This window comes from Pseudopipra pipra, chromosome 10, assembly GCF_036250125.1.
Source record: "Pseudopipra pipra isolate bDixPip1 chromosome 10, bDixPip1.hap1, whole genome shotgun sequence".
Classification (NCBI taxonomy): Eukaryota; Metazoa; Chordata; class Aves; order Passeriformes; family Pipridae; genus Pseudopipra; species Pseudopipra pipra.
This window is the reverse complement of record NC_087558.1, coordinates 1458093-1472853: the sequence shown is the minus strand read 5'-3', so window position 1 is coordinate 1472853 and position 14761 is coordinate 1458093. Positions and strand designations below refer to the sequence as shown.

Here is a 14761-nt window from a genome sequence, read left to right as displayed (position 1 = left end):
CACCCACTGCCACAATAAACAGCAGCTCCATAAACTCAATCCGATGGAGCCAAATCCCTGTGGATCCCAGACGGCTCCCTGGCACACGACTCCAAGCTATCAGCCTACAAATCAGCCATTCCCAAGCTTTGCTGCTGCAAATCCCTCTATTTATTTACTTTGCTTCTCAACAGATTCTGTTTCCAGCACTTCAGAACTTGGTCCTTTTTAAAGGTTTTTAAATACTCAGATTAAACCAGCAAATCTCCGTCCACCTAAACCAGCAAAATTTTAGGAATCCTCCTAAGCTGCTGTGCAAGAGAAGTACTTTCTTAAATTAAGTTATTTTGCCATCTCACTGAAGTTATTCCACACAGATTTTGGCAGAGAGAGGCAGGACTTTAGAGACTAGTTTATCTCATTTAAGGAACTGCAACTTTAATTGACAATCCCACAAAGGAATGTCAATTCATATCAACACACCATCTTGTGCAGTCAATTTTTTCCCCTTGTAGTAAAAGATTTCCAGAGCTCCAAGGCACTAACAGTTATTGAACAGTAAAATAAAGCTTTTCAAGGATACACTGATAGAACAACCTGCAAATGAATGTGAACCTGAAACTCAAAATGAGAACTGCCTGGAAAATGAAACTACAACCCAGAGATTTTGAGTTAAAGGTTCACAGATTACAGGGAGATTAATAAAAGAGACCTGAGAAACAAAGAGTATAAAAGACATTTCTGATGTGGATCATTATGAGCCACAACATCCCATTTCAACTTATATATTGTCCGTTTTTTTAAAGTCTTTTACTTTGCCATCAGCTTTCCTCCCCCTTGGACACACAACTGGATTAAGCAGCACATGAAACTTGGGAAATATATGATGTAAATCTCAGTTTTGTGTCTCCAGGAGCAAAGAACCAAGTGCCATGGCCATTCCCTAGGACAGGACAAGACCTATGGCATCCAGGCACATCCTGGAGGAGCTCCAGGAGCGCTGGATCCACCCTGGGTGAGCTGCAGGCACAGGGACAAGTGAGACCCTGCACATCCTGGAGCTCCCACGGGAAAAGAGGTGCCAGAAGTGGATCCTGGGACAATTTGTGCAGCTGAGCCCTGTGGCTGTGTCCTACAGGGGTATCCTGGAATTCCACAGGTGACACAGCTTGGACAGGGACAACCTTTCACCGGGGGCTTTGGACCTTCCCTGCAGTACAGGACACACTTTTCCCTGCATGGACACTTCCATAAACTATCCCAGGTTGCTCCAAGCCCCATCCAACACGGCCTTGGACAATTCCAGGGATGGGGCAGCCACAGCTTCTCTGGGAAATCCATTCCAGCCTCTCACTACCCTCACAGGGAGGAATTCCTTCCCAATATCCCACCTAAAGAAAGCATAAATGACATAGGAAACAGACAGACTTCCCCAAAAAAAAACCTATTTAAAGAGAGTAGTAAGAAGTTTACACTCATTAATTCATTCATCTGGCCCTGTTCAATCTTGTTTCAGAGGTGTCAGGACTATTTCAAGTGCAACACATCTTTTCAAACAAGAGTTTCAAATTATTCCTGTATTCTCATCATAGATCAGCTACAACCCAAATATTGCCCACCCACACTGGTTATGTGGCACCTCTACAAACAGGACCCTTTAAGAAATTATAATTGATTAGAAGGGTATTGATGGAAAACTGATGGAAAATACACTGCAATATTCCAGGATCCCCTTCTTTCCTGCTGAGTTCCTGCAAGTCCAGGGGCAGAAGCAACAAGTTGGGATGAGATGCTGCTGGAGCTCCAGCCAGGAAACAAGGGACACTGAAGTCAAATTAATTCTATTTATTTCTCCTTAACCAGGGCTGCCTTTTTCCCTTTTCCAAGTTAAAGTTCACTAAAAGAGGAACGCTTGAATCCCACCCCCCAAGAGAGGCACCACAACCAGTTACCTTTGAAATCTAAAGATCAAGGAACCACAGGAATTTTGCTACTTTCTTACAATCTCTCCCATAGGAACAAGGCCCCAAACACCCAGAACATTTGTGTGGTTACACAAAACATGTTTTCTTTGACAATTTTATCAACAGCGTTTTTCCAAACCCATCAGTTTTGGACTCGAGGAAAGTGTGGCCTCAACTCAAAGTCATGAAAGAAGAATTCATTTATAATGACAACACTCCTTAGCGTTCCTTAACATTCCAGCTCCAAATCTTTAGCTGTATTTCAGTGCTGGTTTTGGCAGTGCTGGGTCATGGCTGGACTCGATGCTCTCGGAGCTCTTTTCCCACCTAAACGACTCCAGAACGTGGGAAAAAGCCCCAAGTCAAGGGGACACCACAGGTCAACCAGAAAACAGCAGGGAACTGCACTAAGACCTCAAACCAAGCCGTGGACATGGCAACTACCTCCGGAATTCCCAGATTTCCCCCATATTTTCCATGTAAAACACGCGCCAGTCCCTTAACACCGGGATGTGAGTTCACCGCGGAGCTCCCGTGGGGCCAAACCCCCGCGGATCGCGGCTCCCGGACCTCCCTGCGGATCCCGGGATCGCCCCGTGGATCCCGGGACAGCCCTGTGGATGGATCCCGGGATACCCCTGTGGATGGATCCCGGGATACCCCTGTGGATGGATCCCGGGATAGCGCCGTGAGCGGGCCCACGTGCGGCACCGGGGTTATCGGCGTTACCCCGCACCGGAGGCCGCGCGGCGCCGGGAGCGGCCGCAGGGCACCCCTAGCCCCTGCAGCAGGGTCCTTTACCCCCCATGCCGAGCCGTGCCCCCCCGTTATCCCCGATTTACCCCCTTTTCCCCGGTATCCCGGTATCCCGGTACCTCCGCGGAGCCGCCGCGGCCCCGGTTCGAGCCCAGCGCCTTCCGGGCCGCCGGGCAGGCAGCGCCAATCCACCGCCGAGCGCGCCCAGCCCGCCGCAGCGAGCGCCGAGACATCGATGCGCTGCCCTGTTGACGCCCACGCGGGTCGGGCGGGGGACAGGGGGGGACACGGAGGGTCCCGCTGCCCACGGGGGGTGCAGAGCACACCGAGAGCTGTCTGCACCGGGCACAGCGCCGTGACCACTGTGGCACACTGCCTGGCACGCCGCGGGTGACCGGCAGGAGGGCAGCGTCGGTGATCCCGGGTGGGGGTCTCGATCCCGGGGTGAGGGTCTCGAGGCCCACGGGGAGGTGCAGAGCCCACGGAGCGCTGTCTGCAGCGGGCACAGCGCGGTGATAACGGCGACAACCCACGGGCATAGTGCGTGGCACAGCGCGGGGGACGGACCGGAGGGGAGCGTGGGTGGTCCCGGGTGGGGGTCCTGCTGCCCACGGGGGGATGCAGAGCCCTCGGAACGCTCTCTGTAGCGTGCCCAACACGGTGACCCGACACGGCTGCCACCGCAACGACCCACGGGCACAGTGCGGGCGAGGAGCAGGAGGGGAGCGTGGGTGGTCCCGAGTGGGGGTTCTGCTGCCCACGGGGGGATTCAGAGCCCGCCGGGCGCTGTCTGCATCGGGCACAGCGCAGTGACAATCGCGACGACCCACGGGCGCACTGCTGTCACGCCGTGGGGGCCGGGCGGGGAGAGCGGCCCGGGGGACGCGGGGGGTTCCACCTCGCAGAAATTAAGGAGGGTCGGTGTTTAAAGCCCGGACAGGGTCAGTGTTTTACAGCCCCGTGGGCGAGGGGCAGCGCTCCCCGTGGGTACGGCGGGACGGAGCGCCCCGGACACGGGTGGGCACGGACCGAGCGGAGCCTCCGCCGGGAACGGCGAGAAAAGCAACGAAACGATTGAATCCTTCGCTTAATTCCGCCTCTTCCCGAATTCGATCGGTTTAACGCGAGCTCCCGAGCAAGGGATCCATGCGACGGGAATGGCGGAATGCTGCGTGGGATCAACGAAAGCTCCGGCCGGAGGGGCCGGGCAGGGTCACACACCCGGGCCTCCGGTGTCCGGTGCCCCCGGGACCGACAATGCCACGTGGGAGCGGGTTTTGGAAACCGGGAGCGCGGCGACCGGGAATCGCTGCGTGTCGTGTGTAACCGGGGCTGGACGCACTCTAATTCCACCCCCGATGCCCAACCTGCCCCCGTAAATAAACGCCCCGTTCTGTGAAGTCATCGCCCCAAAGGTCAATGAAAAATCGATACCCAGGCAAGAGTTAAACAATTCTGAATAATTTATTAGAATTTAGCGGAGGTGCAAGAGAGGTGAGTTCCGTCAACAGAAGTGCTCCGTGACGGGGTTCGAAAAACAAAGGGAAACAATATTAGCGATAAATAGCGGAATTGGCCCGAATCCGATGCCTCGGTGCGCGCCCGCTTCTGGCCCGGCCGCGTTTGTCACCGCCAATTACCCACGCGTTAATTCGGGGGGGTTTGGGCGCCCACGGACGAACTTTCGCGGCTCCCGCGGGGCCGGTCGCAGGGAAGCTCCCGTTGGCTGTGCCCGCGGGGCGGTGCGGGATGCGGGATGCGGGGCTGACCCGACCCCGCGGGGCGGTGCGCGGAGCCTGCGCGGCCCCCGCCGCCCCCCCGCCGTCCCGGTGGCCACTCCCCCGCCGCCCCGGCCCCGCTCCTCGCCGCGCTCGCCCGGGACCTCGCGCACGGTCCCGCTCCTAATTAAATTAATTAGGGCGCAGCGCGCGACGGGCGGGCGGTGCCGTGGCCGCGGTGCCCCGCGGCGGGCGGGCGGCCGGCAAGGACGGGGAGGAAGGAAGGGAGGAAGGAAGGGGTCCATTCAGAGCTCCGAGGGGAGGTAATTCGCCGGGAACAAGGGGCCGGCTTTGCAAAGTATAAATAGTGCCACTTCAATCGCGGCGTCGCTATCAGACCCCGGGAGCCCTGCACGTCGGGCGGCACGGCCCGGCCCGGCTCGGCACGGCCCGGGGCGCCGCCGCCTCCCCCCCGCGCCGTGGATGCCCGCCCGGGGAGCCGGGGCAGCGCGCCCCTGAGCCATGGAGGAGCTCACGGCGTTCGTCTCCAAGTCGTTTGATCCCAAAGCCAAGGAGAAGAAGGAGCTCATCACCTACCGCGAGGTGCTGGAGAGCGGGCCCCTGCGCGGCCCGCGGGAGCCCGGCGGGGCGGCGGCGGAGCCGGGCCGGGAGGACACGGGCAGCCCCGCGGCGCGGCCGGGCGGGCGGACCCCGCCGAGGGAGCCCGACGCCGCCGCCGAGAGAGCGGCCGAGGCGGCCACCCCCAAGCTCAGCGACGGTAACGGCGGCACCGCGGGACCCCCCTGCGCCCCTTCCCCTTGCCCTTGCCCCGCTTCCCCCGGCCGGGTCGGTACGCGCGGGGCCGGCGGGGAGGCTGCGCCCGGCGGGGATGGGCGGCTTCCCGGGCTTCGCCGGCCGCGGGGCATCCTTGGCCAGCCTCGAAGTTTTTAGATTAAAATACTGCAACACGGATTTAACTCGCTCGGAACGCGATCTTGTTCCCGCTCGGCATCCCACGGGAAGCCAACGAAATCCCGGCCCCGCCGGCCGGGGCTGCGCGGACACGCGTGGGGCCGGGCCGAGCTGCCCGCGCTCAGCCCCGCTCCGCGCCCCGCGGCTCCCCGCGGAACCGCGGCTGTACGGCGGGGCCGGTCCCGGGGCGATGCTCGGGGCCGGTCCCGGGGCCGCCCCGATTTATTAATGAGCTCTCGGGTGCTGCGGGGAAGCGGCCGGGCCCGTCCCAGGGGCCGCGGGGACCCGCGGGTCGCTGCCGCCCTTTTGTTCGGACCGGCGGAGCGCCCGGAGCATCCCCGGAGCGGGTGCCTGGAATAAGGGAACCGGTGCCGCGGGGCCGGGGGAGCGCGGCGGGCGCAGGGCCGGGCCGGGCGGCCCCCGGGGGGCGGTGCGGGGGTCGCCGCGGGGGCTCCGCGCTCCGGCCCGAGGCGCGTCTCCGGCAGAAAAGGACCCAAGGAAAAGCGGCTCTCGGGGGGGCGCGGAGCGGCCTCGGCTCCGGGGACCTGTTGCAGCGCATCCCCCGGGGGTCGGCGGGGAGGGCTCGGTGCGGACCCCGCTCCCCCCCGCCCGCGTTCCCGCAGCCGGCGGCGGGGCCCGCAACGGCGGCGGCGGAGGCGGCCTAGCGCGGCCCGGGCGGGCAGGCCCCGCTCCGGCTGTCCCGGCCCCGGGGGGCTCTCGCCGCATCCCCCCGGGCAGCGGCGGGTGCGGGATGAGCCCCCGGACCGCGCGGTGCCCGTCCCGCAGCCCCGCCGGTCTGACCGCTGTGTCGTGCCCAGTGTCCCCAGAGCTGAAGGAGCGCAAGGAGGATGCGAAAGCGATGGAAGACGAAGGGCAGACGAAAATCAAGCAGAGGAGGAGCCGGACGAATTTCACCCTGGAGCAGCTGAACGAGCTGGAAAGGCTTTTCGACGAGACCCACTACCCGGACGCGTTCATGCGGGAGGAGCTGAGCCAGCGGCTGGGGCTCTCCGAGGCCAGGGTGCAGGTAGCGGGGCTGCGGGGGTCCCTCCCGCGTGGGTGCGTGTGATCGGGAGAAAGGGCCAGCTGGGGAAGAGCCGGGGACATTATGGGAAAGAGCCTCATCCTTCTGCCGGGGAGAGGAGACAGCTCCCGGCCCCAGCTTCACCCAGCAAATCTGGAAACCGCCTCCCAGGGTTTTGCCTCCTCGGGATTTGTCTCCTGGCGTGTCCCCATCCCTTCGTTCGGCCGCGATTTTTCCCAGCTCCGCGTTTCTTCCATCCCTGCCTCGGCAGCAGCTCGGTGGCTCTGTGATGGTGTGGGTTGTGGTCCCTCTCCTTCCCTGCTCACGACTCATCCGCGGACACACAGATTCACTTCAGGGATGTTTCTAATTCATAAACTGAATTAGAAACCCTTAAGTGAAAGAAAATTTTTATATATATATATGCCGGTTTTCCGTGTAGTTCTTAAATTTTGAGGGAAGCGGCACAAAAATTGAGCGAGGTGCTTTGTTCGGGCTTTATGAAATACAAAAAGTCTGGGATAAACAGGGGTTATTTTAAGCTTTCTCCCTCCCCGAGAAGCCGCGGCTTCCTTGGATTTAACCTGCTCTTTTCACCCTCCCAAAGTTTTTCAAAATGGGTTCCCGGGCTGGTTTCTGCGAGTTTTGTCGGGATGAGCTGAAGAGTGGGGAAGAAGGTGATTCCTCAAATGAGAACAAATGTAGCTGCTCCGGTGTATTTCCGTTCTGATAATAAAAGAAGAGAAAATGATGGTCATTATGTGTATGAACACATGGAGCAGTTTTAGGCCCCGAACATCTGCAGCTGGTAGAAAGTATCTCTGTAACAGATACTCCCCCTCAATCTTTGTGCTCGCAGGCACCATCTGCACCCAACTATGCGCTCAATCCTTGGGGGGTTTCCCTGCATCGTGTAAGATTGTAAGGACAGAGGCAGAGGCGGCACGGGGAACCGAAAAACTCCAAATGAGCAGCTTTTGTCAGAGCCTGAACCACAAAAAAAAAAATAAAAATAAAAAATAAAAGCATCATTTCCCCTCTCCTCTCCCCCTGCCCCCCCCCCCCTTTTTTTTTTTTTAAATTTGGTTAATGTTTTTTGTCTGGGTTTGTTTGTTTGTGGGTTTTAAATTTATTTTTCATTTCCGTCCACGAAATCTTAACAAAACCGAAGCAAAAAGTTGTTGGCTGTGGAAAATGGAGCAGGGAGGTACTCGACAAAGGAGGCGGCGGCGGCGCATAATCCGCGCTTCCATGATGCCAAATCGCAGGGTGCATAATAACTTTTGGAGATTTACATAGATTAAACCCATTCCCTAGAAATCCCGCCGGAAAAAAAGCGCTTTGCAATAATATTTTGCCTCGTATCTGCACTGATTTGTAAATTAGGGAATGTGCGTTTCCACGGGAGGCTGAGGGCGAACGTGGCTGTTGGGCAGGTTTTCTGTGGCTGAAGTAAATGACAGGGCGGGGGAAATTCCCGTTTATATTCCTCTCTTCGAGTGAGACTTCAAAAAATGCAATTTTTATACGTTTTCTTTTTCTGGCCGTGGGGAAAAGATTCCTCGGTGGATGTGGCTGCCGGGACGCGACGCAGAGCTCGGGGTTAAAACAGGGATGTTTTAAAGACGCACTTTGCTCTCCCCCCTTCCCTCCCTCCTTTCTCCGAGCGAGCAGAACTTTAATCTGGAAATTTATTTTAACGATTTCATTTCCGATATTAAAAGTATGTTCTTGTCTAACGGGCAGCGTTTTTCTGTGCAAGCAAATTAGATTATCATGATAATGAGACAATTATTCCGCTTCTGTGCTACACTCCAGCGAACAGAGAAATTCGAAACTTCTTTGTAGCACAGCTTTTAGGATCGTAATTACCCCCCCTCAAAAATAGAAAAAAAAAGACAAAAGAAAAAAGGGGGGAAAAAAGTCATTAAACTCTTCGGTGCTGAGTTTTTCTGGGAGATAAAGCTAATTAATTTATTTATTAATGAGCACGAGCTTCTCAGGCCCATTAGCGCGCCTCAGTATCGGATATCAGGGAGCAATTTCGGTCTTTGGGGACGTCGGTTTGGAAAGGGGAACCCGGGGCTTGGGAAACCGTGTCCCCGGAGCGCGCACTCCGCTCGTGGCGATTTTCAGGGTGTTTAAACTCTTTTTCCCTTTTCCTTTTTGCCTTTCGGAGCTCGGGAGCGGGGGCTGCTGTCTTTGTCGGCGGGATTGCGCGGTCCGGGATATTTTTGGTCGTTATTATCGTTATTAGCAGCGGTGTTGCTGGCGGGTTTATTTTCGGTTTGGAGCGCCGCCGTGACCCCCCTGTGCCCCCTCCCCGCAGGTCTGGTTCCAGAACCGACGAGCCAAATGCCGAAAGCAAGAAAACCAACTGCACAAAGGTACCGGGGAGGGGGGTGTGGGTGAGGGGAGACCCGCGTGGGGTGCGCGGGGGGTCGGGGGGTGGTCTCTCCGCTGCTGACCCTGCCGTGCCCTCCCCCAGGGGTGCTCATCGGTGCCGCCACGCAGTTCGAAGCCTGCCGGGTGGCCCCGTACGTGAACGTGGGCGCGCTGAGGATGCCCTTCCAGCAGGCAAGTGCCGGCCGGGTGGGGCGGGGAGGGGGGCGACGCGGCCGCCCGGGGGTCGCCGCCACGCCCGCCCTGCGCTGTCCCCGCAGGTTCAGGCGCAGCTGCAGCTGGACAGCGCCGTGGCCCACGCGCATCACCACCTGCACCCGCACCTCGCCCACGCTCCCTACATGATGTTCCCGGCCCCCCCCTTCGGGCTCCCGCTCGCCACCCTCGCCGAGTCCGCCTCCGCCGCCTCCGTGGTGGCCGCGGCCGCCGCCGCCAAGACCACCAGCAAGAACTCCAGCATCGCGGACCTCCGCCTGAAGGCCAAGAAACACGCCGCCGCCCTGGGGCTGTGACCGCCCCGCGCCGCTTTTTTAAAAGGAAAAGGAGGGGGGAGAGAAAAAAAAAAAAAGAAAAAAAAAAAAGTGGGGAAAAAAAACCAACAACCAACAAAACAAAACAAAACAAAAAAAAAAAAAGGAAAGAAAAAAAAGAGAAACGGACGGGAGATATATAGTTATTTAAGGAATTAGAGGAACTCGACGCGCAGCTGGGAAGTTCACAGGTTTTGAAACTGACCTTTTTCTGCGAAGTTCACTTTAATACAAGAAATTTGATAAGAGAGGCGGGCCTCCCTTCACGTTGCATCAGATACTTGAGTTTAACAACCACGTCTGGAATAGCGACAAAAAAAAAAGGAGAAAAAAAAAAAGAAGAGAGACGATGAAGAGGGAAAAAAAAAGGGAAAAAAAGAAAAAAGACTGATTTCTCTGCGAATTTCTAATGGGAAACTGTCCGGGATACTTCCTCCAGCAGCATTCCGGGTTGCATGTATTTGTATTTCATTGATGGAGTCCTTTGATTCACTTGCACTTCACCCTCATCTTTAGTAGAAAAAAACGAGACAACCACAAAACCAAACAAACAAACGTGGCTGGGTTCTTTCTCCTTTAATCTTGGAGGGAAGCAGGCAGAGAGAGGGAGATCAAGCACTACCTTTTCCACTCTTAAATCTTTGTTGGTCGTTTGCTGTCCCACCTCTGAAATAAAAGGGAGCGGAAAGCACCAGGAGAGCGGAGTGTGCCTCGCTTTGCCGGGTCTCTCCTGTCCTGAGGGCAAAAACAAACGAGAAAAAAAAAAAAAGAAAACAAACAAAAAAAAAGAGTATTTAATTCCCAACCACCACTTGACACCACGGCAAATTCCAATAAGAGGTACTGGGTACATGTAATATATGTTGATACACACGAACAAAGTTTATTTTGGCTATAACTTGTGAATTGATAGTTGACTGTCAAACATTTACATTTTATCTCATAAAGGTGTATCTATTCACGTAATCTTGTGATTTTTTTGGTTATTATTATTATTATTTGAGAGACGTAAAGCTATTTAACCTGGGGCACCCTGCAGTCGGTGATTGTTATCCCAGATTTTGCCATCAGACCCTCAAGCTTATTGCCAAGACAGAGGGAAAGCTCTTCTACGTGAACTTTGGTATGGACGGGCTTTGTATCTATTTGTTCTCCATGAAAACAAAATTATTTATATTGACCATATTTTTTCTAGTGTATTTTAAGTTATTTAAAAAAGAAAATGAAAAAAAAAAAAGAAAGCAAGATGCTGTTATCTCATTGCATTTGTTGTCAGTACAATATATTTTGTTTCACTCAGGTTTGCTTCACCTTTTTTAATCCATTTTCGACGTCACGAATTTCAATAAGTGCCAAGTAATGAATTTAAGACACTTTGCGACCTATTGACTGAAGGGGGGACGGTTTGGGGGACGGTTTCGCCTCCCTCCTGGTACTGTCGATGTCCGACCATCGGTGATGTTCTTTCTTTTCTGTGTTTACACCCTTCTGTAGAGCTCGCACGTTTCTTTCTGCTCCGTAGATATCGCGACACGCCGATAGCGCTCAGCACGACGAGGAAGCGCATTTCTTTTTTTTTTATTATTTTTTTTTTTTTTTAACAACCACTTTATCTGAGTTTTTCCTGAGTTTCGGCCGCACAAACCCCGGGGCGCGGCGTTCGCGGTGGCTTTTCTGTTGCAGCCAAACCGGCCGGTGGAAGCTCTATAGCAATTGTGTCTTTACAAGTTCTGTCAGGTTCCCTCAGGTAATAAAATCGAGGAAAGTGGAACGGCTCGGAATATTTTCCAGGGAGGGATGGCGGGAGCGGGGGGGGGGGGGGGATATTGGATCGGAGCCTCCCGCCCCCGGCAGAGCCCGGCGTGGCTCCGGGTCGCTCTCAGGGGTACCGGGATGGGCTCCTGCCCCCTCACAAGGGGCTCCTCCGCCCAGGGAAGCTCCAGGTATCCCGGCGGGAGCAGCGGGCTCCGGGCGCAGATGGACGGGGCTGGCTGGGGGGGCTCCGGGAAAGGAGGAGGGGGAAGCGGCGACCTCCGGTGAGTTGTAGGAAGGGTCCCCCCGGGCCCGGCTGCGGGAGAGAGCCCGAGGTGTCCCCGCGGGATGGGCAGGGACGGTGTGCCCGGAGCCCTCCCGGCGAGGGCAGCGAGAGCCAAAGCAGCTCGGAACGCTTCTAAGCAAATGACGGGCTGGAAATGATGGATTTTATGTTAGGGAAAACAGCTTTATTCAAGCAAAAGTAAGATACTGCTAATTATAAAGTCAATAAAACTCGCGGTGGTGCCGATTGATCCCCCAATAAAGCAGTTCATTAATATGAGCACGAGCAGCACGCGGTGCAGAGCCCGGGCTCAGCCTCGGGATCCTCACCCTCCTCCAGAGAAACTTGGCATGTTTTGCCTGCTCTCTTCAGACTCCAACTAGTTTGAGTAGAGTTGTGCAACAACCTTGTGCAGGTTATTGGTGTGTGCAGTGTGAGTTTGGTGGACGTGTACAATGGGAATCTCCAACCTTGACTCAGCTCTCGGCACGTCTGTCTGCAAGATGATTGTAATAAAAAGACATGAAAAATGTGCTTTCATCCTACCAGAGAAGACGATTGGATGGTGTAAGAGAACTGTGTGTTTCTTAGCGCAGCTGTGATTAAAATAAAATAGTCTTAACGGGATATTTTTGGACAGGAATACTTACATTCCTGCTTTCCTTGGACTGGAATACCTAATAAGTCTATAGGCCGACAGAAGTTGGCCAGGACTCTTCTGTTTCTATTTTATTTCTTAGACTGTCTGAACCCATATAAAGCCTATATAAACCCCCAAAGGTTTCCTGAAGTGTAATTATGGGTATTCCACGAGCCAGCCGGCGCTCACACAGCCCGTGCTTCCTGGAGAGAAAACTTTCGCGTGGAATTTACATGGAGATGTGCTGGCCTGGGAAGGGGATTGAGGGAAGGGATCAAACAAATCGTGTAGGAAGGAGTAAACACCTGTTTCTGTCCTCGCAGAGCCCGTGGCGTGTTCGCAGCAGGACCTGACGCGGGTTCCTCGGGGCTGAGGCAGCAGCTTCCACGTTTTGTTCTCCCTCTGCAGCAGCACCAGGTGAGGTGAGGTGAGCAGGGCGAGGGCAGCCAGGTGTCTGACAGGGAGCTTGGACACCGCCACGCTCGTGGATCCCAATTCTCCGCTCAAAAAGCCTGGAAACGAGAAGAAAAGAAAACGCTGTGTCTGCCCAGTGCATAAAATGGCATGAAAACCTGCTGAATACTGTGCATAAAACTGATGTGTTGTGTTGCTCACTCACAGCTCAGCTTTATTGCAGGTAAAGCTTTTAAACTTGCCTTTCAGAGGAGCAGCCCTGGAAAAGCACTTGAGCCTCCGTGGCTTCCAGTCCTTCGAGTGAGCTGTGGCTGGATACCCATGGAATAAATAATGGGCTTTGCGTAACACTACACACTGTGCTGCTTCCTGCCCAGTAAATATTGATACTTGTCCAATTTTGTGGCTGTTCCCATTTCGTTTGCCCTTGAATCTTCAGTTTCTTGCTATTTCTCAGCCTTTCTGTGAAGCGCCAGCAGGCAAAAGTGCACCTTAAAGGTCAGAAATGTTAGAAATAAAGCACCAGATCTGCATCACTTTTGAGCTTTTGAGGTGGGCAGCAAAGTTCTGAAAGGAGCTGGAAAAACTGTCCTCATTTTAAACCTTTCCTATGCTTGAGCAGCAACTGCCCCTGGTTTTGCTGGGGGATCTAATAAATGTGAGCTGTCACTACTCACACTTTACACCAGCGCCCAGCCTTCCCTGCAGGTGTTCTTCAGGCAATTAAGTTGGTGTGAATGAAGGAAATTCTCAGAATTTTCTACACCACGAGTCTCCCCAGTCCAGTGGCAGACCGCAGGTTTTAGGATGCATTTGTGCTGTTTGGCCTGCTGTCACTAATTTTAGGGACTGGCCAAAAGCTCAGTTTCTAATGGAAGAACCAGCAGAGCCCTCAGTTCCCATCGTCTTCCTCAGCAGCGTGGTAACCCCATGCCTTCTTCTGACAGGAAAGAGCAGCACAAACCTAATTCCTCCCCAGTTTGGGGCTGATTTTTGATTTCAGTGGGAAGGTCTGGGTGCTCCTGCCTGCAGGATCTGTGGGAATCTGCCGAATCATCCGTGTGCAGCATCACCCAGCACGCAGCGATGCTGTGCCCACACACGGCTCCTGGGCTGTGCTGCAGAGGCAGCTTCTCCTCCAGCAGGATCCTCTTGTGCTCACAGGAGCCCAGGCTTTTCCCACAGAGGGCTTTTCTCTCTTAAACTCTTTTTATATGGCAGCTGTGAAGGCTGTTTGGGGACGTCTTCCTTCATAACAAAGGTTTTATGGCCTTTGCACGTCAGACACGCTGATGTGCCATCAACTGCCTCCTTTCACACGGGTAAGAATCACCCAGGGAAAAATCCTGGGAGAGAATTCCGAAATGGGGAGGTACAAAATGCACAAAGGGGCAGTTTGACTTTCCCAGCAGCCACAGCCACCCTGGAAGCACCGAGGAGAAACCCCCTGGTTGGCAGAGCACAGCGGCAGAGCACTGGGATCTTTGATGAACATCTTAAGCTAATTTAGAGGACAAGATACCAGTTTTAATAATGCATTAAGGAAATGCAGCTGCATCACCCTTCAGGCTGACATTCCATGTGACAGGCTAATACCCACACTGCTGCAGGATCCATTGGGATCACACCGGGATCCTGGCAGTGCATCTCCAGGTCCACAGTGGTCTGTGTAGAGTGGCTGCAGGAGCCCCCAGCAGGTGCCTGCACATCCTCCTCTCGCTGCCAGCGCTGGTGTTTTGCTCTTTAAAAGTGTCACCCTGGATTCTGCATCCCCTGGAAGAGGCAGGAAGCACCAGCAGTCACTTCTGTCTGGTTGCCAAGCTGGGCAGCAACCGCTCACATCCAGCTGCTGGTGTTTGGAATGCCCAGGTCAACGTGTTGTCACTGAGCTTTTTGGCCTCCTGGGTTTGCATGAAGTGACCTCACACATGAAATGGTAAATTTGCCCAGGACTTAGTGGCCATGGGGCCACACTGACCCCACAGTTCCTGCCCCCCCGTGAAACCCAACTCTTTTAATTCTCAGTCAGCTGCCTTTGAGCAGCCCCTCTCCCGCCCTGGAGCTCCAGGGAGATGCTGACGTGCTCCACACACCCTGGAACAGGGGAGACATTTCATCACTCCAATGTTAGGCAACCACTGCCACCATTCCTACCTCCCTAACAACAATTTAAACCTACTGTCTTCTTTCCCTTCCAGGAGAACACAACCCACCGGTCACCCACCACTGATGAGAACACCAGATGCAGCTTGTGCAGGAGGGTGGAGTTCAGCCACGTTTGAGCAGCTCGGGCCAGAAAGAGGGTTTGGAAAACAGGAACTGT

General features: G+C 54.9%; 2 protein-coding genes across 5 annotated transcripts in view; one reads left to right on the top strand and one right to left on the bottom strand.

Moving 5' to 3' along the window:
* Positions 1 to 2947, bottom strand: part of RSRC1 (arginine and serine rich coiled-coil 1) — a 108171-nt gene extending 105224 nt beyond the window's left edge. For 2 of the 3 annotated variants that reach the window (XM_064665730.1, XM_064665732.1), the window contains exon 1: positions 2786 to 2947. In XM_064665730.1, the coding sequence (XP_064521800.1) occupies positions 2786 to 2932 (147 nt within the window). In that variant the 5' untranslated portion in view covers positions 2933 to 2947. The remainder of the gene's footprint in view (positions 1 to 2785) is intronic. The other variant, XM_064665731.1, reaches the window with a different exon arrangement.
* Positions 2948 to 4567: 1620 nt separating this feature from the next.
* SHOX2 (SHOX homeobox 2) lies at positions 4568 to 11117 on the top strand. Of its 2 annotated transcripts, none has more exons than XM_064665727.1 (5): positions 4568 to 5117; positions 6013 to 6416; positions 8743 to 8800; positions 8902 to 8990; positions 9077 to 11117. In XM_064665727.1, the coding sequence occupies exons 1-5, from the start codon at positions 4940 to 4942 to the stop codon at positions 9326 to 9328; spliced, it is 981 nt and encodes a 326-aa protein (XP_064521797.1). In that variant the 5' UTR covers positions 4568 to 4939; the 3' UTR covers positions 9329 to 11117. The 2 variants fall into 2 exon arrangements, with proteins under 2 accessions (XP_064521797.1, XP_064521796.1); XM_064665726.1 differs by having other exon boundaries at positions 4572 to 5195; positions 6208 to 6416.
* The last annotated feature ends 3644 nt before the right edge of the window (positions 11118 to 14761 follow it).